The sequence below is a fragment of the Trichosurus vulpecula genome, chromosome 3 (assembly GCF_011100635.1).
Source record: "Trichosurus vulpecula isolate mTriVul1 chromosome 3, mTriVul1.pri, whole genome shotgun sequence".
Lineage (NCBI taxonomy): Eukaryota > Metazoa > Chordata > Mammalia > Diprotodontia > Phalangeridae > Trichosurus > Trichosurus vulpecula.
The window spans coordinates 335364933-335392703 of NC_050575.1; the positions used below are offsets into that span (position 1 = coordinate 335364933).

The 27771-nt window shown below is 39.5% G+C and overlaps 1 protein-coding gene across 2 annotated transcripts in view; it reads right to left on the reverse strand.

The window, feature by feature from the left end:
* EML6 (EMAP like 6) overlaps positions 1-19944 on the reverse strand; it is a 313373-nt gene extending 293429 nt beyond the window's left edge. For both annotated transcript variants that reach the window (XM_036748788.1, XM_036748789.1), the window contains exon 1: positions 19748-19944. In XM_036748788.1, coding sequence (XP_036604683.1) covers positions 19748-19944 — 197 coding nt within the window. The remainder of the gene's footprint in view (positions 1-19747) is intronic.
* Positions 19945-27771: the final 7827 nt, after the last annotated feature.

Sequence of the window (27771 nt, forward strand, 5' to 3'; positions counted from 1 at the left end):
CTTTAATTCAGCATACAAATTCAGGGGAAAAGACCAGCACACTGAACTTCAGAGTAAATTACAAACAAATTACAAACATCAACAGACAGACCAAATATAGATTCATAATTACCAACATCTAGGTTCAGCCCAGGAGCTCATAACATGGACTAGCCCAGAGTCACGCACGCCACCACTGCTGTGAGTAAGAGCTCCAAAGAAGAAGAAACCAACCCCTGGTTTTATATCTTTTTCAGGGTCAGGGGTGAGTTACACATGAGACTCACCCACGTGACCTAAAATCGTCACAAAGAGGTGACTTAAACCCACATGGTCCAAGAGCCTCTGATGTCCCAAACCTATCACTCAAACTCATGTGTAAACTAGGCCCTCCCTTAGTTAGCCCCACCTGGGGCCCCACCTTGGTTACCAAGTCACACCCACATAGGTTTTACACCTAATAGGGGTTTGGGCCTGGGGCTTAGCACCTAGTAAGGCTCAATGAAATACACTGAATTACTTAAAGGAAACAAAAGCCAACTAAGTGCTAAGAGCCCATTTTGCTTACCAACACAGCTGGTCCTCAGAAATCAGATTTAGTTTGTTACCAAAACCTTAAATGAAACATTTCTGGCATGGCTGAACTCATCAGTGCTTGTATACTGTCTCTGACAATCTACAAAAAGACTGTAATAACTGTAATAGTAGGGGAAGCTAGGTGGCACAGTGAGTAGAGCACCGACCCTGGAGTCAGGAGGACCTGAGTTCAAATCCGACCTCAGACGCTTGACACATGTCCCAGCTGTGTGACCTTGGGCAAGTCACTTAACCCCAACTGCCCTGGCCAAAAAAATAAAAACAAACAAAAAAAAACAAACAAAAAAATAACTGTAATAGTATATATAAAAAAAGATGAATGAAAAATATCAAGTACTTACTCTGAGCCAAGCACTGTGCTAAGCACTTGGGATAAAAGTTCAAAACTGAGGCAGTTACTGTACTCAAGAAGTTTAATCTAATGGAGGAGATAATACATATAGGAGAATCGTAGCCAAGGAAAGGAGCTATGGTCTGGGAAGTCACAAAGAAAATGAGTGGAGCAACAGAATAGTCAACTGGCCTGCCATTTTCAAAAGCAAAGGTGGTACTGATTTTGACTGGCATTTTGGGATAGTGAGGAACTCTTTTATATTCCTCGGGGCCAGTCTGATATCAAGGAGTATCTAGATCAAGGGAATTGGCTTTTGAAAGGAGAGTCAACTTCCTCCCTCCCTCTCTTCATTCCTGTCGGGATTGTGGATAGCATGTAGCTCTCTCTCTCTGTCTCTCTCTCTCTCCTTCCTGAAAAGGGAATGATGGCTCCTTCACTCCACCAGAAATGGCTAACTGGTCACACATGGCAGTCAGCATAATGTGCTGGTTTGGATGAATTTGAGATTGGATCTCAGAGGTCGTGGCTGCTCCTTCCATTTTGTGTTTCTTTCCTGAATATAGAAGACCAAACAGAGATCCTAAGCTGAATATATCCAGGCTCGGAGGCATTCTTATGAGTTCAAAAAGTTGAGTTCCTGCATCCTTAGCTGCTGCTGGCTGTACTTTGAAAGAAGCCCCATCAACTACTATAGCACTTCTTAGAGATGATGACCAGCAGCAAGAGGATAAACACAGACCCTGGCATAGCTTGAAGAATACATGGTCTTTGGAGGAAGATAGTACAGAACCAAGTCAAAGCTGAAATGTTTATTCATCAGATGACCAAATATTTTAGAATTTGTTGTTTTAAGTATCAGTTTCTTAGGCAACTATAACACTGTTATTTGTTGTTCAGTCATTTCAGCAATGTCTGATTTTTTATGACCCCATTTGGGGTTTTCTTGGCAGAAATACCAGAGAGGTTTGTGATTTCTCTTCAGCTCATTTTACGGATGAGGAAACTGAGGCAAACAGGGTTAAGTGGCATGCCCAAGGTCACACAGCTAGTAAGTGTCTAAGGCCAGATTTTAACTCAGGAATATGTCTTCCTGACTCCATGCCCAGTACTCTATCCACTGTGCCACCTAGCTGCCCTAACATAACAGTAGCTAGAAGTTATCACTGCTGCTTTTTTGAAGTCTTTTGTCAATGCATGCTTATGAATCTCTTGTGTCTAACATTCTTTTTGTATTGAAGAAAAAAATAACTGTCCTATATCTGATCTATATTGCACATTGAGTACATTAACATATTCTCTCTCCTTTGTGGAAACCCTAAACATGACTGAAACCTAAGCTTTAAGTAATTTTCCTGGGGCACCAGAGTAGGGGCTTAAAGAACCTGACCTTGAGGGAAAAGAGTTTAATTCCTCTCTCTAGAATTCACACTACCCCAGGACTGTACCTGATCCATACATACATGGTTCCAGAGCTGAGAGGGGCCTCTTAGTAAATAGGGAGCACTGAGCCCTTTGGGACCAAAAGCACCACCAACAACAATTATTTTTATTGCTACATTTACACTAAGCTTCATTTTCCACCAAAATAACACTGACTTTATATGATACATTATTTGTAAGAAATTCCCTTAAAACAGAGATGAAAAAAAAGGAAGGCAGAAGGCAACAGGCATGGAAAAAGAATGGTTAAAGACAAACTTTGCAGCCTTCATCATTATATATTTCAGTCCCTGCCCATATCAAAAGAAAAAGATGGACTTTCCCGCCATAAATGTTGAAAGGGAATTTCTATAGCCTAAGGAAAAGGTGTGTATGATTCTATGGAAACAAAGACATTCTAGTTATATTTATGCAAGAGTATTATCTTCCTTACCAATTCATCCCTGCATAAAGGACACCTATTCCAATTATGATTTTATTGTGAAACACTCTCGGAAATGAATATTTTATGAAAACTTAAATATTTATATCCATATCTTGATGTTTCAAGAGTAAGGTGATGGAAGATACCGACTAGAAATATTAAGCATTCAGAAGAGGTTTTCTAAATGGAAAATGTTAACCACACTACTAATTTTCACTAACTCTTATTAAAGAATTATAATGATATTTAAAGTCATAATTCAAGACACAATAAGTAAAAATTTATTGTATGGCCATAATTTTATTGTATATTTCTGTCATTTGGGGACATGAGTTTTTATTTAAAATTAATATAGTGGCTAAATGAATGTTTCAGATGACACAAAATTCTCTTCTGAGCAAAGAGCCTAACTCCCAAGAATTCTCTTTCTGAAAGAACAAAGGTGGATTCATGCTCAAAAGAATACTTTGTATTATAGAAATGCAAAAGATAATGACTTTTCTCTGTGTAACACAATGCTCTGGGTTTTAAACTTTTTGTTATAGCAGATAGAATATTTAAGGGTCATTTTTCTTCTTGACATACCTTTTCCCCTCATATTCCTTTACATATTTTGATCATGTGCCAAAGAACTTTATGTTGTAATGATGTGAACATTTCCTATCAAACCATTAATTTCTACCACTAAGAGACTATGCCTTTTTTTAATCCAGAAAGAGGCTGACAAAGATTCTTCTTGAAGTGTTAAAAAATTGAGGCCATTCTCCTAAAGTTCCCTATTATGTTCTCTTCCTCATCTCACATCACTCAGATGTATTCTGCCACTCTTCTTCACCATTGTCTTACATGAAGAGGTGGCCTTTCTCCTTGCCAAGGCAAACCCTTCTACATGCACAAGTGATCTCATTCCATCCTTTGTTCTCTTGCAGATTTCCCCTTCTGTCATCCCCACTTTCACTTATTTTCACTCTCTCCCTGTCTACTGGCTGTTTCCTACTCCTGACAAACATGCTTATGTATCCCCCATGCTCAAAATCCCTCCTTTAATCACTATCCCTGCTAACTATTATCCTATAACTGACATAGCATACATATATATGTATATACACATACGTGCAATAGGTACATATATACATATATAGAGATATGAGATATGTAATGTATGTGTATATATGTATACATATACATATAAAATACTGCCTATTAGACATCTTGAACTACATGTACCATAAATATCTTAAACTAAACATGTCCAAAATTAAACACATTTCCCACCCCCCCCCAAAAAAACTTCTTCCCTCCTCTGAATTTCCTTATTATTTTTGGAGGTACCACCCTCAACCTAGTCAAGTCTCCCAATCTAGGTGTTACCTTGAATTTCTCACTCTCCCTCACTTTCCATATCCAATCTGTTGTCTACTCCTATTAATTTTGCCTACCTAACTCACCCCTTCTCTCCTCTGATTCTGCTACCACTCTAGCCAAAGCTTTATCATGTCACATCCATATTATTGCAATAGTTTGCTGGTTGGGTTCCCTAACTCAAGTATTTCCCCACTCCAGTTCATCCTCCACACAGTTGTCAAATTGATTTTCCTAAAGTGAAAGTCTGATGATGTCAATTCCTCCCTCCTCAATAAACTTCAGTGTTTCCCAATTACCTCAAATATCAAATATAAAATCTTCTCTTTGGCATTCAAAGTCCTTCATAACCTGGTTCCCTCTTACCTTTCAGGTCTTTTTATACCTTACTCCACTACCACATACTCTTCAATCCAGTGACACTAACTTCTTTGCTGTTCCTTACACAAGACAATTGGGGCAACTAGATGGTTCAGTGGATAGAGTGCTGGGCCTGGAGTCGGGAAAACTGAGTTCAAATCTGGCCTCAGACACTTACTAGCTATGTGACTCTGTGTAAAATGAGCTGGAGAAGGAAATGGCAAACCAAGAAAACCCTAAATGGGGCCATGAAGAGTCAGACAGGACTCCATAGCAATAATACAATTCATATCCTGACTGCAAAGCATTTTCACTAGCTGTCTCTCATGTCTGGAATACTATTGCTCCCCATCTCCATCTCTGGGCTTCACTGGTGTCCTTCAAATCTCAGCTAAAATAATATCTTCTACAAAACATCTTTCCTTATCCCTAATAATTCTAGCATTTTCACTTTGTTGATTATCTCCAATGTATCCCTGTTTGTATACAGCTGTTTGCATGTTAACTACTCCATTAGACTGTGAGCATCTTGGAGAGGAATTATCTTTTATCTTTTTTTCTATCCCCAGAACTGAGCACAGTGTTTGGCACATACTAAGCATTTAATAAATATTGACTAACTGTTTCCATCAATACGTGGAAAGACAGTCTCTGCCCACAAGAGCTCACAATCTAATGGAAGAAGATACCAAATATTTACAAACAAGCTATATTCAAGACATATAGGAAATAATTAACAGAGGGAAGACACTACAATTAAGAAGGGTTGGGAAAGGCTTCCTGTAGAAGATGGTATTTTAGTTGGGACTTAAAGGAAGTCAGGGAAGCCAGGAGTCAGAGATGAGGAGGGAGAGAATTCCAGGCATGAAAGACAGCTAGAGAAACTGCCCAGAACCCAGAGAGGAACTGTCTTATTCTTGAAATAGAAAGGAAGCCACTGTCAACTGGACTGAAAAGTATGAGACGAGGAGTCAGAAGACTGGTAAGTTAGGAGGGGTCTGGGTTTTGAAGGACTCTGAACACCAAATAGAGTATTTTGTATTTGATCCTGGAGGAAATAGGGAGCTACTGGAATTTATTGAAAAGTGCAGGTGACATGGTTGGATCCATTCTTTAGGAAAATTGCTTTAGTGTCTGAGTGGAGGATGGATTGGAAATGGGAGAGACTTAAGGCAGGCAAATCTACCAGCAGTCTATTATGATAGTCCAGGTGTGAAGTAATGAAGGCCTGCACAAGAGTGGTGGCAATCTTAGAGGAGAGATGTTACAAAGGTAGAAAGGACAGACTCTGGCAACAGATTGGATATGGGAGGTGACAGAGAGTGAGGAGTAAATGATGAAACCTAGGCTTCCAGCCTGAGAATCTAAGAGGCTGGTGTTGCATTCAGCAGTAACAGGGAAGTTAGGAGGGAAGATAGTTTAGGGTGAAACATAATGGGGATAGTTTTGGACATGTTGAGTTTTAAGATGTCTACTGGACATCCAGTTTGAGATGTCTCAAAGGCAATTAGTGATGCAAGATTGGAGGTCAACAGAGAAGTTGGGACAGGATATGTAGATTTGAGAATTGCTATCATAGAGATAGGAATTAAATCCATTAGAATTGACTAGATCACCAAGTTAAAGCAATATAGAGGGAAAAGAGAAAAGTCTAGAACAGAACCCTGTGGGCCATCTAGGATTGGAAGGCATGATCAGGATGAGGATCCAGCAAATAGACTGAGAAATAGCACTCAGATAGGTAGAAGGAGAACCAGGAGAGAGTGGTATCCCTAAAATATAGAGAAAAAAGAGCGTCAAGAATCAAGTGGTGATCAACAGTATCAAGGGCTACAGAGAGGTCAAGGAGAATGAGGACTGAGTCAAGGCCATTGGGTTTGGCAACTATGAGATCACTGATAATTTTGGAGAGAGCGATTGTGGCAGAATGATAAGGTCAGAAGCCAGATCCTAAGGGGTTAAGAAAAGAGTGAGAGGATAGAAAGTGGAGGCACCTATTGTTGATGGCCTTTTTTGAGGAGTTTAACCACAAAGGGCAAAAAGATATAGAGTGGTAGGTGAGATAGAAGGATGAAGTAAGTGTGGGTTTTTTTTCAGGTTGGGAAGACCCGTATGTTTGTAGGCAGTAGGGTACAAGCCATTAGATAGGAAGAGATTGAAAATAGTGATAGAGTGGAGATGACAAAGGTAGCAAGCTGTTGGAAGAGACTGGACAGAATAGTATTGTTCGAGCAGGTAGAACTTAGCCTATGTTAAAAGTTAAGATAGTTTATTAGTTGTCATTGCTTCTATCAAAAGGGAAGAAGGAAGACAGTGCAAGGAAGAAAATGACACTATTTCTATTTTCCTCACACCTCAAACTAAATTAGAAAGGAGTCAAGGAGAATTTTCCAAAGTCTCATTATCAGGAATAGGTAACCCCTTCAGGACGTGAAATTTCAAATATCTAAAATGCTACTTGTTCCCAGCTACTAGCACCCAACCCAAATGTCGCACTCATTACTACTGTTGCTATTTCCGTTTCAGAAGAAATGAAAAAGTTAGCCCCTTAGAAGGAAATATGAGGAGCTATCCGAAGCAGCCTATTCATCCTGAAAGCCCACTCCAGGCCCCTCGATTTTTCACATTGTCAGTATAATACACCCCTGCAGTCTCTTCCTCTGATTGGTTAGTCCTCCTCAGAACCTCCATTTTACAGAATGTATTTGATTCAGCCATAACTTTCCTTTTGTCTGGGTTCTACCAGCCTTCTGAGCCTTCTCTATCATGCCCCCTATACGGACGCCTTCTCTTCTCCCTTCTGTTCCCTTAAGTTTTTTATTTTTCTTTTATGTGTTATCTTACCCCACTAGAATATAAACAGGGGATGTTTTTCTTTCTGCTTGTATTTATATTCCCAGCACTTAGCACAGTGCCTGGTATGTAGTAAGAACTTGATGAAAGCCTGTCGATTTTTCTATTCTCCAGGCTTTCTAGATTACAATCTTCAGGAGTAAGGTGCATCCTATACTGTCTAAAGATGTAAAACTAAATTAAAATGTCAAAACTAAACAGGCAAAAAAAAAAACCCTTTTTCAACTTCCCTTTTATGAAAATGAAAGAAAAAAATTTAAAAGACAAAGTTTCTCTGAGTGCTTCTGGCTTGGGGCACTTGATTCCAAAATTTAATGAGCCACAAAACAAGATTTTTTAAAAAGTACAAAAAGTAAAATTATAGCCTTCAAGATAACTCAACATGTCTCATTAACTGCTGGACCATGGAAGAATGTCAGTATAATAAAATCAGTTCTTAAACATTCATATTTCTCCATATTCTGTTGAAATATATATACATATGTAGGTAGAGAAAGAAGAAGGGATACGTGAAAGGTAGGAAGAAATAGAAAAGGAAAAAATGATGAAGAGAAGCCAATATTTGATTCAAGAGTGATGAAGTAATTACTGTAATTATTTGCTCTCTAAGGCCTTAGTAATTTAAAATGAAAGAAAAACAGAAAAGATTCTGGATTCTGCCCCAGAATGCCAGCTGAAAACAAATTTTCCTGTTTCTTTTACATACATCAAAATTCCCCCACAAAAAAACTAGATTTGAGTTCTGGTAAAACCTCTTTCCCAATTTAATTCTTATTCCTATCAATTTATTTCATCTGAGAATTGAAGACTGGGCCTGAGAATGAATACAAATGCATTTACAGTATGCAGTTTCATGGAAAAGTACCAAGGTATCATTAAAGGATTTAGATGAATGTTTTAAACACATAAAATCTTTTTATCAGATGTGACCACCAACTAGGTAATCTAGTTGGATTCTATAATTTGGGGGGCGGGGTATCCTTTCAGACCACAGTAAATAACCATAAGGAAATAAAATTTTAGAACTTATTGGGTTGCCCGGTTTAGGACACTAAAAACCTTATTAGCATACCACTTTTACCAATATCACTCTTCCGATGCATTTAGCACATTTAGAATCACATGAGAGTTGGAAAGAATGTTGGAAACAGTCTAATCCAGTAATTCTCAAACTTTTTAGTTTCAGGATCCCTTTCTACTCTTAAATATTTCTAAGGTCTCCAAAGAGCTCTTGCTTATGTGAATTATTTCTAACAATATTTACCATATTAGAAATTAAAAAGGATAACATTTAAAACTATTGAGTCACTGAAAAAATAAAGTCATTACATGTTAACATAAATATTTTCTAAAACAAAAGAAATTTACCGAGAAGAGTGGGATTTTTAAAGACATATTTTTGCAAATATTTTTAATGTCTGGCTCCATAGAAGACAGCTAGATTTTCACATCTGCTTCTGCATTCAATCTGTTGTAATCTATTGTTCCGGTTGAAGTATATGAAAGTCCAGGCACGAATGACGCGTAGGTGGAAAAGTGAACAGTATTATCATTCTTGTTGTTATCTCAGAGGCTCCCTGGAAGGTTCCTGAGGACCCCAAGGGATCTGGCAGCTTCATTTTGAGAACTACTAACCTATTCCAACCCCTTCAATCTACAGATAAGGAAACTGAGGCCAAGGGATGAAGAGTGACTTAGCCCAAGGCCGAACAGCTAGTCAACAGCAGAGCTGAGGCTAGAACCTTGGTCTATAGCATGGGAACTTCACCTTTGTGTCATGGGCCTTTTTGGCCGTCGGGTAAAAACTTTGTACTAGAAAATGGGGGTGATAGTAGCACCTACCTCACAGGGTTGTGTTGTGAAGATCAAGTGAGATATCTGTAAAGCACTTAGTAGGTGCTTAATACATGCTTGTTCCCTTCCTTCCTTCCTAATTCCAGCTTAGGCCAAGAAGAGAGACCACCGACCCCTTCTCAGAATATTTTCAAATGCATGAAATAAATACATAAGATTGTAAACAAAATCAATCCTATTGAAATACAGAAAACAAAATGTGCATTAAAAAACTCCACAGGCCCCTGATTACGAATCCACAGATAGGTTTATTCAGGGTTCATTTATTTACATCTTACCATCTCTCCTAATAACTATTCATACAGGTTCTAGTCATCAGACAATGCCCTCTCCTTTTCTAACCAGACCCAGTTAGAAACAAAGTTTCTCCAGGATATGTTTAACCAAGATCACAAAGAGACAGGGAAGATTTGGTTTTTATTTTTGAAATTGTATCCATTTTGTTTTGCCATCACCTTTTCTTATAAGCCCACCAATTGTGAACTCTCCTTTGTATGAAAGAATCACACACACAGTAACCCAGCCTGACAGCAAATACAAAATTCCACACCTGTAAGCTCCTACCTCTTTACAGAAAGAAAGAAAGGAAGGAAGGGAGTTTCATCATCTGTTTCCCTGGAAAACTAGCTTAATTATTACAATTAAATCAAATTTGACAGCCTTTCAGTGTTGTTTTCGTTAATTTTTTTTGTAGAAATTCTGCATGCTGGTCTGCTGATTCTGCTCACTTCACACTCTGCATCAGTTCATATAGATCTGGAAAATGTTTTTAGCAGCACCAGCAAACAGAAGCTAAATTAAACAAGAGTGACAATGCCAGGAGCAGCTGTAACATCTGTCATCTAATTTATTATTTGACAAGGAAATACAACTACCTTTCCATAATATTGCAGAGCATGGGGCTGCTGAAACTAAAGTGAATAAGCATTTATATAGTGCCTACTACAGATAACAGACACCATCGGGCTAAGCGCTTTGCTAGTTTAATCCTCACAACAATCCTGGGCGGTAGGAACTATTGGTATCCCTATTTCATACAGCTACTACGTGTCTGAAGAAGAATTTGAATTCAAGACTTCCAGACTCCGGGCCCAGCACTCTATCCACTGTACCACCTAGCTGCCCCAAGAGACTAGTCTGGAAAGTTGCAGGAACAAATATTCTTCCTGACTGCCTTTTGTTGTTAAAAAGTTCTAGTCATTTAACAGAAGGTAGAGTGTGTGTTTATTTAGAAAACTATTTATATGTAATATACACCCATATACAGGCATACTTCATTTTATTGCACTTACTTAGCTTTATTGAGCTTTACAGATACTATATTTTTTACAAATTGAAGGTTTGTAGCAATCCTACATCAAGAAGTCCATTGGAGGGGCAGCTAGGTGGCACAGTGAGTAGAGCACTAGCCTTGAAGTCAGGAGGACCTGAATTCAAATCTGGCCTCAGACACTTGACACACTTACTAGTTATGTGATCTTGGACAAGTCACTTAACCCCAATTGCCCTGCCTTCCCCCCTCAAAAACAACAACAACAACAACAACAACAAAGAAGTCTATTGGCGCGATTTTTCCAACAGCATGTGCTCACATCATGCCTCTGTGTCACATTTTGGTAATTTTTGCAATAATTCAAACTTTTTCATTATTATCTGTTATAGTGATTTGCGACCAGTGATCTTTGTACTGTTGTAATTATTTTGGGGTGCCACTAACTGTGCCCACATAAGACAGCAAACTTAATCAATAAATGTAGTGTGTTTTAACTGCTCCTCCAACTGCCCTTCTGTGTCTCTCACCTTCTCTTCCAGCCTCCCTATTCCGAGACACTACAACATTGAAATTAAGCCAGTTAATAACCCTGCAATGGCCTCTAAGTGTTCTAACAAGAGTCAGTCTATGCAGCATTGTTATCTTATTTTAAGAAATGCCACAGCCACCCCAACCTTGAGCAACCACTACCTTGACCAGTCAGCAGTCATCAACATTGAGGCAAGACTTTCCACTAGCACAAAGACTATAACTCACTAAAGGTTCAGATGATGATTAGCATTTTTTAGCAATGAAGTATTTTTAATTAAGAGTTTTTAGATGTAATACTATTGTACACTTAATAGACTAATGTATAGTGTACATTTAGCTTGGAAAACCAAAAATTTTGTGTGACTCACTTTATTAAGATGTTTGCTTTATTAGGGGTCTGGAACAAACCCACAATATTTCTGAGGCATGCCTATAGTACCCACTCAGTGTTAAAATGCCAAGGGACACCTACTTGCTAAGAATGCTTATTCAGCTTGTTAAAGACAATTGGCATTGATCTGCAGGGTAAGAGAACAAGAGGCAAAGGAATCCAGCTAAAATCGGAATGAGGTCATCCTTCTCAACCACCTCCTTTTTCTTTATGTAAATAATCAAAGTAAAATGCTCCAGTAGTTTCTACATTCCAAAGCATACAGCATATATAGATAGCACATAGTGATTTTTTTTCTAGTAGGGGGGTGAGTGTGAAGGGAAGGAGTAGTTAGCAAAGGGTGACAAGGATTTTAAAGGTAGGTGTTCTGTTTGGAGGGGTTTAGCATTGAGCCTCGCATATAGTAGACATTTAATAAATATTAATTGATAGAGTAGAGGAACTGTAACCAGCACTAACTTTTCAATAGCATACTAGCTAATCAACATATCTGATAACATTATTAATGGAGTTGATATGTAGTTTTTTTAAAAAAAAAAGTTTTATAGGTGACTTTTGCTTTCTTACATCATATTCATTTCTGAATATACCTTTCCAACCCATCTTCCCTTCCCTTAAAAAACAAAGCACATCAGCAAAAACAATTGAAACATCTACCATGTCTAATAGTATATGTGACATTACATACCCACAGGGCCCCATCTCTTCAACAAGAGGAAGTTGTTACATTTTCTTATCTGGTGTCTAGTGCCAAATTTGTCCATTATAATTGTAAATGGTTTGGTTTCTTTTTTGTTGTTGTTCTTAATATTTACATATTTGTAGCCATTATGTGTATTATTTTCCTGGTTCTGCTTACTTCACATCAATTAACTTAAGTCTTCCCATGTTTCCCTGATTTCCTCATATTTATTGTCTTATAGCATGATCATGTTCAATTCTGAGCACTATAGTTTAAGAAAGACTGATAAGCTGAAGAGTATCCAGAAAAGAGCAACCAGGCTGGTGAAGGACCTTGAGTCCAAGGCAGGAAGATTGGTTGATGGAATAAGGAAGGTTTAGGCAGGAAAAAAGAAGACTAAGGAAGTCCTTTGAAAGCTTTCTTCAAGTATTTAAAGGGCTGTCATGCAGGAAAGGGATTAGACATGTTCTGTTTGGCCCGAAAAGGCAGAACCAGGAACAATGGTTGGAAACTGCAAAGAAACAAATTTATGTAGGCTTTATGTCAGGAAAAACTTCCCAACAATTCAAGTTGTTCCAAAGTGGAATGAGTTACTCCAAGAAGTGGTGGGTTCTTCCTGATTGGTGGTATTCAAGAAGAGGTTGGAGATTCAGTTGTTGCATGCATTATAGTGGGGAATCCCTTTGGATTGGGCTAGATGGGTGCTGAAGGACATTCTACTTCTCTGCTCCTATGATTCCATTACATTCATGAAACACAACCCCAATCAAATTGGCATCTACTTTGTTTCTAGTTCTTTGTGACCACAGGAAAAAGATGTTGCTATTAATATTTTGGCATATTTCAAACCTTTATTTCCATCTTTGGCCTCTTTGGAATACATGCAGAGCAGTAGTTTAATGTATTATATGGTTTAATGTATTACATTCTAATCACTCTTTTTTTTTTTGCATAACTCCAAATTGTTTTCCAAAGTGATTGGACCAATTCACAGCTCCACCAACATTATATTGGTATGCTTGTCTTCCCTTAGCTCCTCTAACAAACAATCAATAAAATCTTTAAGGATACAAAGCAAAAAGAAAAATAAGTCTTCCCTTCAAGGAGCCTACATCCTACTACATAATGAAACAGAAAGAACAGTTTATTTGGAGTCCAAAGACCTGGGTTTGAATTTCACTTCTACTACTCACTGCCTATATGACCTTGGACAAGTTATTTAACCTCTGTATGTCTTATTTTCCTCATTTGTAAAATGAGGATCTTAAAGGTTCCTTTTGGCCCCTAATCTGTATGACTGTTTACATATGTATGTATAAAATTCCTACATATCTTAGATGTCACATCTTTATCATAGATAAGGGATGCAAATTTTTTTTCCCAATTAGCAGTTTCCCTTCTTAAACTAGTTGCATTGATTTTGCTCATGCAACAGCTTTTCAATATCAGGTTGTTATTTATCCTTTGTTTTCTAAGAGGACCAATGCTATCAAGGGGCGATGTCTTGACTTGTATGTAAATTAGATTTAAGTGAGGCAGAATCATGTAATCGAAGTTGTCTGTTACAGCTTTTGTAATTTCAATTCTTTGTTCAGTTAAGAATTCTTCTACTACACATAGCTGAAAAAGGTACCTTCATCCATTTTCCTCCAATTTTTTAATGAGGTGATCTTTTATATCTAGGTCATTTAGGCATTTGGAACTTACTGTGGTAAACAGTATGACATGATCTTTAAGATATCATAGTACAGCACCATGTTCTTCAAGCTGCAGTCAATAGGGTGTTAATAGCCTGAATAAGAGTTCTGGCCTCCCTTGCCTTCCCTCCCTCACACTTTCTCTTGTTCTTTGGATCTATAATTATGCTGTCGGGGATCTGGTTATCTGAAAGTGAGTGGATGGTAAGGAATAAAGAAGATAATCATAAAGGAATGATTAACAAAAGTGTAGCAATAATGAAATTATAACTGTCTAATCATATAGACTATAATCTATGGTCACATCTACAAAGTAATTGCTATTTGCTAGCACACTCTAAATTCCTTTGCAATCAGCTACTTCAGACAGATCAGCAGGATACAATGAAAAAGTCACATGAGTGGCCCCAATGTTCAGACTCATCTGTTTATTAAGTAATTCATAATCTAACCTATTTAGGTTAACATATTAATGTTAATTGGGTATATTTGCCCAAACCATTACTGTCTGTCCAAATCAAATATGTACAGTGGTGGGACCAATCCCATACTATCTTGATCATGATTAGTCTGGCTAAGGGCAAGGAATTACTTGGGAATTTTTAAATTAAATATTACCAATAATTTTTTTCATTTTCTTCTTTCTTCCTTTTTTTCTTTCTTCCATCATTCCTTCCTTTTTTCCCTCTCTCTGTCTTTCTATCTTATTCTATTCCTTTTGTTTTAGAGACTGGGTCTCCCTATGTCCCCCTGGGTTAGAAACAAAGCAGCCACTCATGGTCCTATTCTCAATAGTGATTGGCACAGAAGTTTTGACCTATTTTTCCAACCCTGGCCAGTTTGGCAGCCTGGTAGCTCTCCACTCCCTGGGGGCTCACGACGTTGGTGCTTGACAATGCAGACACCCTATTAGTTTTAGCCCTAGTATAGCTCAGAACTCCAGAACTCAATTGATCTGGCAGTCTCAGCCTCCTAGTAGAAGGGACTATAGGCATTCATTAACATACCTGGTTCCCAATAGTTTCAAAACTGATCATATTCCTAAAATAAACTTGAACCTGAAAACATTTAAAGATTGAGTTCTATAAGTCATGTTATAGGAGATAGCAAGAGATGAATATTTTAAAATAAATCAATAAATTTTATCTTTTGAACTCCTACTAACAACAAAGTTGTGGTTCTTGGTCTCACCTGTAGTTTATAACCTATTTGGAGATATAACAAATAGATTTTTAAAAATTAATAGTACAAAGCAAAAAGTAAGGACCAAGTAAACTATGGAGGTAATGAAAACCATGGGGCAGCTAAGTGGTGCTGCTCCAGTATCTTTGCCAGGAAAACTCATAAAAGGATCACGAAGAGTCGGACATGACTAAAAATGACCAAATGGCAGCAACAACAATTAAAACTGTATGAGGTCAATTGCGACTAATGTGGCCATGGAAAGCTTCATGGAAGAGGTGGAATTTCTTGGTCTCAAAGGATAAGTAGGATTTAAATAGGTAGAGAAAACTAAGAGGTCATTTTTGCATGAGGGAAGGTGCCAAGACAAGAAAGCACAAAGCATATTTAGAAAATAAGTGGACTGTATCTGAAGAAGAAAGTTCACATAAGGCTGAAAAGGTCAACTGGGGACACATTTAAGACCTTGAGTATAAAACTGAATAGTAAGTATACTATTCTGTAGACCAGTGACCTTCAAAGTAGGGTGGCCCCACTGAAGGCGTGAGCAACCAGTTAGAGGGTAGTAAGATGGCTAAGTTTCATTCTACCCTCCTTGTGATAGCCAGTCGAGGTACTTGTTTCAAACACAACCAAACCTATTTAAATCTCTCAACACCCCTCCCCTTTACCCCTTCTTCCAATTATGAAAGTTCCCAACTCCTCCCCTTCTGAGCCAAGAGAAGGCCCTTCAGGGCTGTTATAACATACCTGCTACCCAGACACTGACAGCAGCAACTGCGTATATATTTTCCATTGGGAAAATATTCCGCTGCTAGCATAACCCCCTGTTCCCCAGCTCTCTTTGTTGCTGTGACAGGTGCCATTCGTAAGGTGGAATCTGTGTTCTGAGGCGGTGACCAGTGAGTAAGGGCCCTCCTTCCCTTTCTGTTTTGGGTGGGAATGCATGAGTTGCACTAGATGAGCAGGCTTGCATGACTTGTGATCTGCATCTCAAAACATTTTATGTTATCTTTTAAAAATTTTTTTCAATTAATAAGTATTTATTTTTCTCACCCTCCCACCTCCCCATCCTCCACTGAGGAAAAAAAAAACCCCTATATAGCATATATGCATAGTCAAGCACAACAAATTCACATATTGGCCTTGTCCAAAAATGTGTTTCTCATTTTGCACAGAGTCCATCCATCATGTGTAACATTTTTCACCATTGGTACTCTGGAATCACGGTTGTCACTGATCAGAAATCACCCTTCCTCAAAACTTCTTTATTGCTGTTAAGGGCAATACCCTTATTATCAGTCACCAAGATTTGCAATCGTGGTGTCATCTTCTATTCTTCCTATCCCTCACCACATACATTCAATCGGTTCTCAAATGTTGCCATTTCTTCCTTACTACATCTCTTACATCTGTCTCCATCTCTTTACTCACACAACTCAAGTGCCACCTTTTACATGAAACTTTTCCTGATCCCAACTGTTAGTGCTCTTCAGCCCTAACTACCTTGTATTTAATTGCTTTATATTTATTCTCTATGTACTTAGATATATTATCTTCCCAACATAACATTGGGTCCTTCAGAGTAAGGACTGTTTCATTTTTTGTATCTGTATCCCCAGCAACTAGAACAAAGAAGGTACTCAATAAGTGTTTATTGATTGGTTAATTGCCTTTAAGAACTCTCTCATTCAAAATATATTTACTTGAAATACCTTAAATTATTTTATTTAGTTTCTTCTATGTAGCTTTATTAAGACAGCTAAAATGTGGCATAATCCTCTAATGTGTTATCTGGGTTAAAAGGCAATCATTAAAAAAAGAAAAGAAAACTAAGCCTCCAGGTCCAATAAATCACATTATTCCTAGTACACTCACTTTAAAAAAAAATGTCTTAAACTTACAGCCTATCACTGCAGGAGGACATATTTGCCAATGGACTACATTTTGTTCTGTCAAATCCTATATTATTACTAGGCATCAACTTAATCTTCAGAGGTGGCTTGATTTCTTGAAATGGGATATTATCAATATTTATTGGGCTGGCTTTCTAGCTAATATCCTGAAGAAAGTGATACGATAATAAAGCAACAGTAGCTGTAATATGTGAAATGTATCTACTTTCAAAATAATACAAAAGCAAAATATGAGATAGGATGATGTTAATTATCTTAACATATTTTATTGAATCAAGGTAGTCAAACAATGTTAACATTTAGAGTACAAGAAATCTAAAAGATGACTGGTGGCAAATTTGAAAATGCCCTTATTTGCTAGATAATTTTCAAAATATTATGGAAGAACTGTACTTGTGCGACTCAGTAATTAATCAAAATCTATAAAATTCTTAACTATATTTCCCAACATATACATGCATGTATCTCTAGTACATAAACTGTCAGCAATTCACAATATGGATTTTAATCATCTATCTTGTTTCTGAAATTAAATAGCAATTGCACAGAGCTCAAAATACTGAGGATTAAAAAAGAGGGAGAGACAAATCATGTGCCATTACTCTCAGTAATAAATAAGTGAACATAGAAAATAAAGTAAAACAACAACATAAAAGTATGATAATTTTAAAAAGAAATCTAGGTTAAAATGTAATCTTTTATTTGTGTTCAATCATCTTCCTTTTTTATTCTTATGAAAAAGAGATTATAAGCAGAGTATAAAAACCTACTGCTGAGCCTTACTTAGACTCAATCAAATATGGTAGAGAATTTAACAATAAAGTGCTATCTCTGAATACATACTCTCTTAAAGAAACCAGTGTATACAAGTCAGGAGACAAACTATCCTTTTTTTCTTTTTATAAATTTTAGTATCTCCACAAATAATTTTGGAGTATAAATTATTTCACCTTTTTAAAAAAATATTTGATTATTTGGGGTTGGAAGGTTTCTATAAACCCCAATCAGCCCCATACTGTTACATCTCCAATGGTCCAATTAGCCTGTCACTACAATGGTTTACTGCAACTCCACCCTCACCCCATCTGACTGTTAGAAAATTGCATTATTGTTAAGGTTTTCCAACATTTGAACGCTCTTGATTTGGTGGTCCAATTTCTCAGAGTTGTTCAATTAATTATAATGTTAATACCATTTAACCTTAGAGACTTCCTAGTATAATAGAAACCCTCTGCATCCCCAAATAATCACCTTTATGAAGATATTGTAATGGATACAATGCCCTAAAACATACAACAAATACATAATGTCTTTACATTTTTTAACATCCAATCATTTAATTTAGTGGTTCACATATGTGACTTTAATGGTAAGCAGTGTAGTCAAAGAAGCAAAATCTCAGGGAGGGAAATTATTGCAAATGTCCAGATCAGCACGCCGTCTATTAACAGGTTGTAGGCACAAGACCTGTTCTATCATATGCAATATGAATGGAGTTTTGTGTATTTATTTCTCTCAGAGGGTGAGAACTCTAAGTAATAAAAATCCTGAACTTTGAAAAATCAAGACTCTAGCATATTTTGTATTTCATATCATTAATTTTCCAACTCTTTTGGTCTCCGAACATAATGAGAATAACCATAGAATTCACTGTCTCAGCAGAGCACCAGACCTACTGAGATATGGGCAGGAAAAGCAGCCCAATTCAGTATCATTTATTGTGATGGGAAATATGCTCTGAACCCAAATTATGACTAACTTTTTACAGTGGTTAACCATTTCACTGCTGCAATTAAATGCTAAAAAAAAATAGTCCCTATGGCAAGATAATACATTTTTGAAAATGCATACAAAGTAAATAACAGTTTATTTTAGAATGTGTCAATTTGAGAAGCATAAATAGTCAAACACAGTTTCCCTTAGTTTTATTTCATGCTCTGATTTCCCCTATTGGAGGCTACTTTCATGACTTTCATGACAGATAGCGATTCCCTTTGAAAGCCTCCTGGGCCACACCTTGCTTGGTCACCCAGGAGCTATGAAGTTGGAAGAAAACATTTGTTTTGCTTGCAACAGGGAAATGAGTAACAAGAATCAGATTAATTCTTTCCACAGTTTACTATCATCAGTCCCTAAACTGGCCAGCCTTCCAGTTTTACAGTCTAGTGGCATCAGCTACCAGATGTTGATTGTTTTAGGATCTGGCAGGTAGGATGTGGTGTGGCCCATAAGATGCCAGTATTTAATAACCCTACTGGTGTGGAAGCATCCTCTTAGAGTCTCACCACTATACTATAAGATATTCAAACATTGCCAAGTAAAATATTGTAGCACAGTATTTTTTAAAAACAAACTCACCACTTCCCTGAAGAAATCCCTCAGACTTAGTGATGTGGAAAAGGTACCAAAATCTCTTTTTCATTTTTTTTTTTGACAAAAATTAATTCCCTTTAGATTGCCACTCTGACAATTTTCTGAGTGACACCCAAAAGGTAACAGGGGTAGTTCAAGCTTTTGGTACTATTAACATGTCCTATCTTTAACCAATAAAGGGGGGAAAGGGGAAGTGTTTAAAAGTTACCTAGGTTCGCTCCACTTGTAGCAAGAATGAAAAACAACAACAGATACCAAGACACTTACTCCTTAGAGACTTAGCATCCCTTAAGAGAATGAAAAGAATCAGTGCACACTGTCCCCCACACCACCACCCTCCCCCAGAAACGCTCGGCCTTGAAATATGCTCTTCTGTTGTGCCGGGTTGTACCAAAAGGATTGCTTTTCGTGACTTCCCGACCTGACCGTGAGAAAAGACCGGCTGATTCATCTTGCCCTGTCCCTTTTCCAGCTTCCAACCCCAGCCTACTCCTCTTACCTGATAATGTCGTCGTTGTGTCCCAAGAAGAATTTCTGGTTGTGCTCCCGGGTGTTATACACCACCCCGACTCCAGCCACGAAATAGACCACCTCCTTGCCCGCGGTATAGTACAGGTTGTTGCGGCACTGGTGACCCCTGTAACCGTAAACCCACTCCAGCCGAAGCTGGCATCTAGGAGCTGTCCGATCCGCCATGATAACGCAACCCCACTCACAGACCTACACACACACACACACACACACACACACACACACACACACACTTAGTCTGCTTGGTCCTCTCCCTCTCGCCCCCCACCCCCCTTGCCTAAGGCTCTCGCTGGGAAAGGCTGGGGGCTGCGGCAGAGCTGACAGTCTTCAGTTGGTACTTGGAAATTCTGATTTCCAAGAGGAAACGCATCCACAGCCCCGTGTGCCCGCTGCCACCATAATCTGATGCTGCTGCTGCTGCTAGAGATGAGCAGCTGCTGCTGCTACCACCGCCGCTCCGCGGGTTTGCAACCCAGACACTTTGGGGGAGATAGATGAAATAGAAACACTCTCTAGGCTTGGACGGATATTGGTCCAAAGACAAAAGCAACTTCCAGGTGCCGCCACCACCTGCAAGGTTTCTCTGGCTGCTGTCCCTTCTCGTAATTCGCACCAAAAGAGCTTCTTGGGGTCCTCTCCCCTTCCCCAAACACACCTTTTTAAAAACAGAGACCTATGTGTTCAAATGGTAAGGATAGGAATCGGTCTATATGTTTAAGTTGTGGAGGGCTGGGATTCTGCAGCAATCCCTTGGATTTATCCGGTGACAACCTGGGTTTTACTGGGAACTCTTTCAAGCTTTTCCATCATGGTCCTTCCTTTCCAAATTGTCCATCTACATCCAGGATGAGTGAACAAGAGAAAAAGAGAATTAAATAAAATTACTAGGCCACACACACACACACACTCACCCAATCTAACCAAATGATTCCAAACTAACCCTAGTTTGCGGCTTCTCCCCACTCCCTACTGTTACTAAATAGCTAACAAATCACGCTGGTTGGTGGCTGAGCTAGCTGGTAATGATTTAGAATATCTCCTGTTCTCTTTCAATTAAAAATGACCCTAAAACCAAGACAGAAGTCGAAGGGTCATTTTTGAAGAGAAAAAAAATACATATATTTGTTCAAATCCTTTGGGGACATTTTTTTTGTAAACCCACGTCCTTCTCTCCCTAGATCTGTATGAAAAAAAAAAATTAAAGAGCTCCAGCTTCAATGCATTCGCCTCCCTCCTGAGACTACTAAATCAAAAGCGCCATACGAGATTCTGAATCTGAGGATAGAGAAACAAGAGCGGTTTTGTAGTGTGAGTGTGTATGTGAGTGTGTGTGTGTGTGTGTGTGCGTGCGCGTGTGGAGAGAGGGAAGATAAGGAGGGAGAGAGGAGAGTCAGAGAAAGAGACTGTGACAGAGAGAGACAGAGACAGAGACATTAAACATTGACACGGACTACTCCTGGGTCTGAAAAAACTGAACAATTATGAAGTGGAGATTAATAAGCCTTCCCTAAAGGCATAATATAAACCAAAGCTTTAACGTGGGGTGCGGGGTGGATGTACACTGGCTGGCTTTGAACCAGTAGTTTGGGGTGGGGTGGGGGCGGGGGCCCTAAATCCATTTACAACCTGATAAGAGCCAGGCTTCGCCACGATGCCTCTCGCGCTCCTTCATCCCCGTGCACGTCTCAGCTCTGTGCACCCCTCACCTCCCTGTCATGTAGAGACCCTCGCTCCGTCCAAGCCGCCCTTCCCCGGGGTGCAGCTAAGGTGACCGGCACTGCGAGGGGCAGTGAACCTACCCCTGTCCAATACTCATTCCCCCACAGTGGGGGGCTGGATTTCCGCCCCCATCCACAGCTAGTCAGCCTCCCTCCCTTCTCCTTCCGTTACTGCCTGCGCTTGCAGCTGTCCAGCTCTGGGTTCCCCTGCCGCCCGTGGAAAAGGCAGTGCCCGAGTCCTTGTGCTTAGAAGACAGGCAGATCCTGCTCCCTCCCTTCCCTGCTCCCTCCCGCCTCGCCTCCCGCTCCCGGGTGGGGGCGGCGGGGTCTGCTTAATCACTAGGACAACGAGGGAGGAACGTTCTTTCTCCAGCGAAGGCTCCCGGGGAAAGGGGACTGGAGAGAGGGAGGAGGGGCTTAGGCGCAGGCGTCCCTAGCTTTAGAGAATCACAGCCGACTGGTTACTAAGACAGCGCGGCGCTTGGAAACCGCGACGTCGCCCCTCCTTCCAACCAAGAGCCTCCTTTGTGCCTCAAGGGATCCTGGGAAATGTAGTTCCGAGCGGCCGAGCTTACGCAGCTTCCCTGCAGGAATCGTGCGGCGGACGCCCACAAGTCCCAGGATTCGCAGCGGTCGGAGCGGCGTAGTAGGAGGGCGCTTTGGGGGCTAAAGGTATTTGGGTGGGGAGCTATGCGGGACCGACCGCTTCCCTGGAGGGGCGCGCCCTAGCGACCGCTGCGGCTGGAGGCCTGTGCGGGCTTGTGAGGCTAGAAGGACGCGGGGGATGAAAGAAGAGCCCATCCTTATTCTCCCCACCTGAAAGGTCACTCCCCTGAGACCCCTCCTGACGCTCCCAGAACTGAGGAGCTCTTTTGTTTTCTATCTCAGTTTCCTTCTTCATTCATAAAGTGCAGTTGGGTCAAAACCACCAACTCTGCAAATTGGCAAAGAGGACAAAAGATGGGCGATCAACGTTGGAGGGTTTGTGGGAAGATAGGAACACTGGTGCATTGTTGGAGAAGCAGTGAAATGGTACACCCACTGTGGAAAGTCATCTGGAGTTACACAACTAAAGTGACTGAAATACCCATCCTCCGACCCAGAGATTCCACTACTAAGCATTTGCCCCAAGGAAGCCATTGATAAGAAGAAAATCCCTATATTCATCTTAATTGTTATAGCAGCACTTTTTGTAATAGCAAAGAATTTGAAACATGTAGATATCCATTACTGGGGAATGGCTGAATAAATTGTGGTACATGGATGTAATGGAATATCACTAAGATGTAAGAAATAATGACTGCGATTAATGCAGAGAAGCATGGAAAGATCTACATGAGTTAATGTAGATTGAAGTAAGCAGATCCATGAAAATACTATATGCAATATCTACAACAATGTAAATGAAAAGAACTACGCACAAATTAAAAGTGAATTTTGCAAAATTATAAAGAACAATCATAACTCTTAAGAAAGAGAGATGAGAAGATACTCCCACCCTGCCCCTTGACAAAGGTGGAAGGTCCACAGGTGTTGCATAACTCACATATTTTTCGGACTTTTTTGATGCAATGATCAGTGTTTCACAGACAACACACGAGACACTGGAGGTTTCTTACTCCAGCCTCTAACAGGTTTACTCTTGATTTGGTCAGACTGGCAGACACCTTCGGAGGGGTTAATAATCAGCTTTGTTCTAGTCTAGTTTTCTCAGAAGGTTGCTGATGATGGAAGCACCACTCCTACAGTATTCCTTCACAACCCTTCTTCCAGGGGATGGTAGAGAAGGGAGGGGCAAATACCCCTACATCTCGAGGGGGTCAGTCATGACAGGCGTAGCTTGTGCACTGCCCTAAATCCCCTCAAGCCTTGATGGGGGCCAGTCAAGGCATACACAGATTCCCTATGCTTTCCCTGTAGTTTACCCATGGATTCCCCACTCACTGACCTGTGCCCATTTGCTTTATAGGGCAACAGACAAAGAAGGCATCTTGCCAACATTAAGCTCACAGGTTAACTTTAGCAATATCCTCATTCAGTACAAGCTTAGTAAATATCAATTATGTCACCCCTGTATCTCATGGTGCAGCCTCAATAGGACTGTCTACCACTATGAATTCTGGGAATTACCATCTGGAATCCTTGGGGCTATTCTGTGAGTTATTATCTAACGCCTGGAAACTAGACATTGCCATGGTCATGGATCCTGAGAAACTGAACTCTAAAAGAATAACAAAATCCTCCTTATGTACAATCAGTTATGATGATTTTTTCCTTTCCTTTTTATCGTTTTGTCCTTAAAAATACTATTTGTTATATGGCTAACTCTCTGGGAAGGTAAGGGGGAGGCATACTGGGTAAAATTATGGTGATGTTAAAAAAAAATCAATCCATCCTTTTTCTTCCTTCCTTCCTAGCCCTTGTGAAAAGATATTATCATACTCAGCTAATACATTTCCTTACACAGAAGAGGCTAGGGAGTCTGCTTCTGAGAGAGTCATGATAACATGTAATGGAAGTACCTTGGAGCAATCTGGAGCATGTAGACATTCTGTAACTGGCTCTGGTCTACAAACCATGTAGTGGTGACTAGAAGCCTTTCTGACTGGCTGCAGCTTCATAGCCAGAACTAAAGATGCATTCAAAAACTATTAGCTGACCAAAGCCATAGCCCTCTCTCTTCCTGTGATTTCTTCCTGCCTGACAGTGTCCAGTGAGAGGAGAGAGACAATGCTGTAAAGGGAGAGGCATGGGGCCTTCTTTATCCAAGGCCAAAAAGTGACCATTACATGCCACAATTCCGGGGCTACACTTTTGTCCTGTGTTTTAGTTGAAGTGTATTGAAGATGATTATGACCTTATAAGCACTGAGAAGTCAGCAGAGGGTCCTGAGGTCTGGGTGTCAAGTCAAGGTTTTGTAGCCAGCTCAGCTTTGAGACCTCAAGGAGTGACCTACTGGGCCTGGCCCAGCAGCCGCTGACACAGAGACTCACCCAGCAGCAATGCTACATTTGGATATGAACTTGATAGGACCTGTGCTATGTAAGAACTATGTTAAGTCTGAGCCCACTCTCCCCAGAGTTTGAGGTGATAGATCAGAGAGTCTGACTCCAAAGAGCTTGGTGGTAGGATGTTTGGGGGAAGAAGTGTTTACATTTCTGTTCTTGCTGTATTTTCATAATAACTACCCATTTGGAAAAGTTAATTGATGTTAAATTATTAAATGGAACTGGGGTACTGGTCACTGGTGGCAAAAAAGGAAGGATTACCTGAAAAAACAATGGAGGGTAAAACTAGTCTAAAGAAAACTTGGTAAGATATCCAACTACACAAAAGCACTCCAAGGATATTCAAGGATGAAAACAGAGAGGACAACAATCAGAAGAAAAGATCTGCAAAATACTACAATTTTTTTTTCATCAAGGGTAGTGGAGACACCACACTTGGACCATAATATCATAGTCCCTGAGTGGTTTCAGAGGAAGTAGAAATGTAACTAAAGAGAATAAAGATGAGAAAGGCAGTTAGATTTGATCAAACATATATGGAGGAGATCTATGCTGAAGACAATACAATTGTGAAGACATTGGACTGATTTACAAGGTATCTAAAGGATAAGAAAATACCAAAAGTATAGAGAAATCTTAGAATTTATTGATACCAAAAAACAGTGTCAGGACATCAACAAATACCAACTTATATGCCTACTCTCCCATCTATATAAAATCTTTATGATAGTCATCCATCCACACATTAAAACCCTCACCTATATACTCATCCTAGAGGAGGGCAGTAGCGAACAAGTTTTCACCAACAATATTCCACATGGACCACATCAACATGCATCTGAATGGATACGCAAAAGAGCTTGTATATCTGATGCAGGCAAAATAGCTGGACAATAAGCCTGTGTATCTGATACATATATATATGTGTGTGTATATATAAGTATATATACACATATATGTCCTACAGAAAATATAGCTAAACTCTGGATCAAAAGTTGAAAAGAAGGATAGTGGCCTGAATTGTATATAGCTGTTTACATGTTGTCACCCCATTAGACTGAGAGCAAGGACTGGGTTTTTTTCCCCTTTCTTTACATCCTTAGCACTTAGTACAATGTCTGACACGTAGTAGATGGTTGATTTGTTGACTTTTGGATAGCTTGAATAATTAGAAAGTTTGTCTGAAATGAAGCCTAATTTGAACAACTTGCAACTTCCATTCCTTGCTTCTCATTCTGTCCTCTGGGACCAAACAGAAAATACTTAATTCCTGCTCCAACATGACAGCCTTTCAAATACTTGAATGCTATAATGTCCCATCTGAGGCGTCTCTTCAAGACAGACATTCCCAGTTCCTTCAATGACTCCTAAAATAAAATTTACTGAAGGACCTTCATCATTTTGGTAGCCCTCTTCCGGATGCTGTCCAGTTTATCGATGTCTTTATCAAACTGTGGTGTCTAGAACTGAACAAATAATCCAGATGAGGTCTATTAAGTACAGAATATAGTGACAGATAAGCCTCTCTTTATATAAGCTATGGATCTGTTGTGGGCAACCCAGGTCTAGAAGAAGCTATGGGTTGTCATTTAGTAGTTTAAATGTATTTGATTTTATTTTGTTGACTCGATGACCCTCTATATTCATGACTGTTCAGTGGCTTGTGTGGCAGATGCCATTTTAATATCTTCACATAACTAAGGTTCTTTAATATACAACAGAGTCAGGGGTAGAGTTGAAATTTCTTCATGGGATGGAGGCCTAGAGCTATTCTGATTAGACAAATCCACACCAACCATAGTCTTTAAACTAACACAGTAAATATGACCTCTCAGAGACAGGCATAGCTGTGGCTAAAAAGTTGCCCAGTCTCTTAAAACCAGAGAGAGTCTTGTTCTCTCCCAGAGGTCCCTCTGGTTTGGGGGTATACCCTGTAACTACCAGTGTGAGCATGGAACTTTCTAGGAGCTGGCTTTTTTATTGGAAACAGGATGAAGTTAGGGGTTAGCCATGCCACTTAGGTCTTGGCTCTTTGACTTTATACATGGGTTTGACCTGAAAAATAGGGCTGCACTCATCAGATGGGACATATATATCTACCAGTTATAGATAAACTGTTTCAATCTCAGAACCTTAACTAAACCAAGACAAATGGTGATAAGTAGGCAGATACGTATATCTCCTTGGTAACCTTTGCTCCTAGGTTGGATTGAATACTATCAAAAAACATTAATAATGACTGACATTTATATGACCCTTGATATAAAACTCATTTAAGTTTTCACAGTCCTGTGGAATAGGAACTAGAAGTATTATCCCCATATTACAGATTAAGAATTTGGGTCCCAGAAGGTTAAGTGACTTGCCCATTGTCATCCAGCTCATAAATGTCAAAGAAAGGATTTGAAAAGAGGACTTTGAGTCTGTTTCTTTAAATTGCATATTAGACTAACAAAAAAGTATGACATAGGGATTGACAATACTTTAATGGGGGAAAGGGTGTGGGACAGGCAAAAAAAATCTGGTTGATAATCTTTTGGAGGAAACTGACTATGTGACCTTGGACAAGTCACTTGGAACGTGTCTTTGGACCACGTTCCTTTTCTATAAAATGAGGAGTTTGGACAAGATGGCCTCTAAGGTCCCTTCCTGCTCTAGATCTATGAACATATGATTCAAAGATTCCTTACCGAACTTTCGTTCATTCATTTATAACCATATTTTCTCCGTACAACAATTTTATGGACAAATGGAATACTAAACTTGAAGATCTTAGAGGCAGCCGGTGATGTGGCAGGTACAGTGTTGGGCCTGGATTCAGGAAGACCTGAGCTCAAATCTGAGCTCAGAAACTTACTAGCTGTGTGACCCTGGGCCACTCACTTAACCTCTGTTTTCCCCAGTTTCCTCACCTGTAAAATGGGGATAATAACAGCACCTACCTCAGAGGGTTATTGCGAAGATAAAATGAGATCATATTTGTAAAAAGCTCTTAGCAGAGTATCTGGCACATAGTGGGTGCTTATTCCCTTACCACCACCCAGTGCTCACCATCTCCATTTCTATCCAAGCAGTGAGGTTACTGGCTCATCCTACAAAATTTTCAGTCTCCCAGTCAGTTGTTTGGGGTCCTGTAGGATTACCTTATGTTGGGATATAGCATGATATCCTAGAGGCAGTGGGATAGAGAGATAAGCATGTTAGACTTGGAGTCTGAAAAACCTGGATTCAAATTCTACCTCCAACATGTATTAGCTGAGTGACCC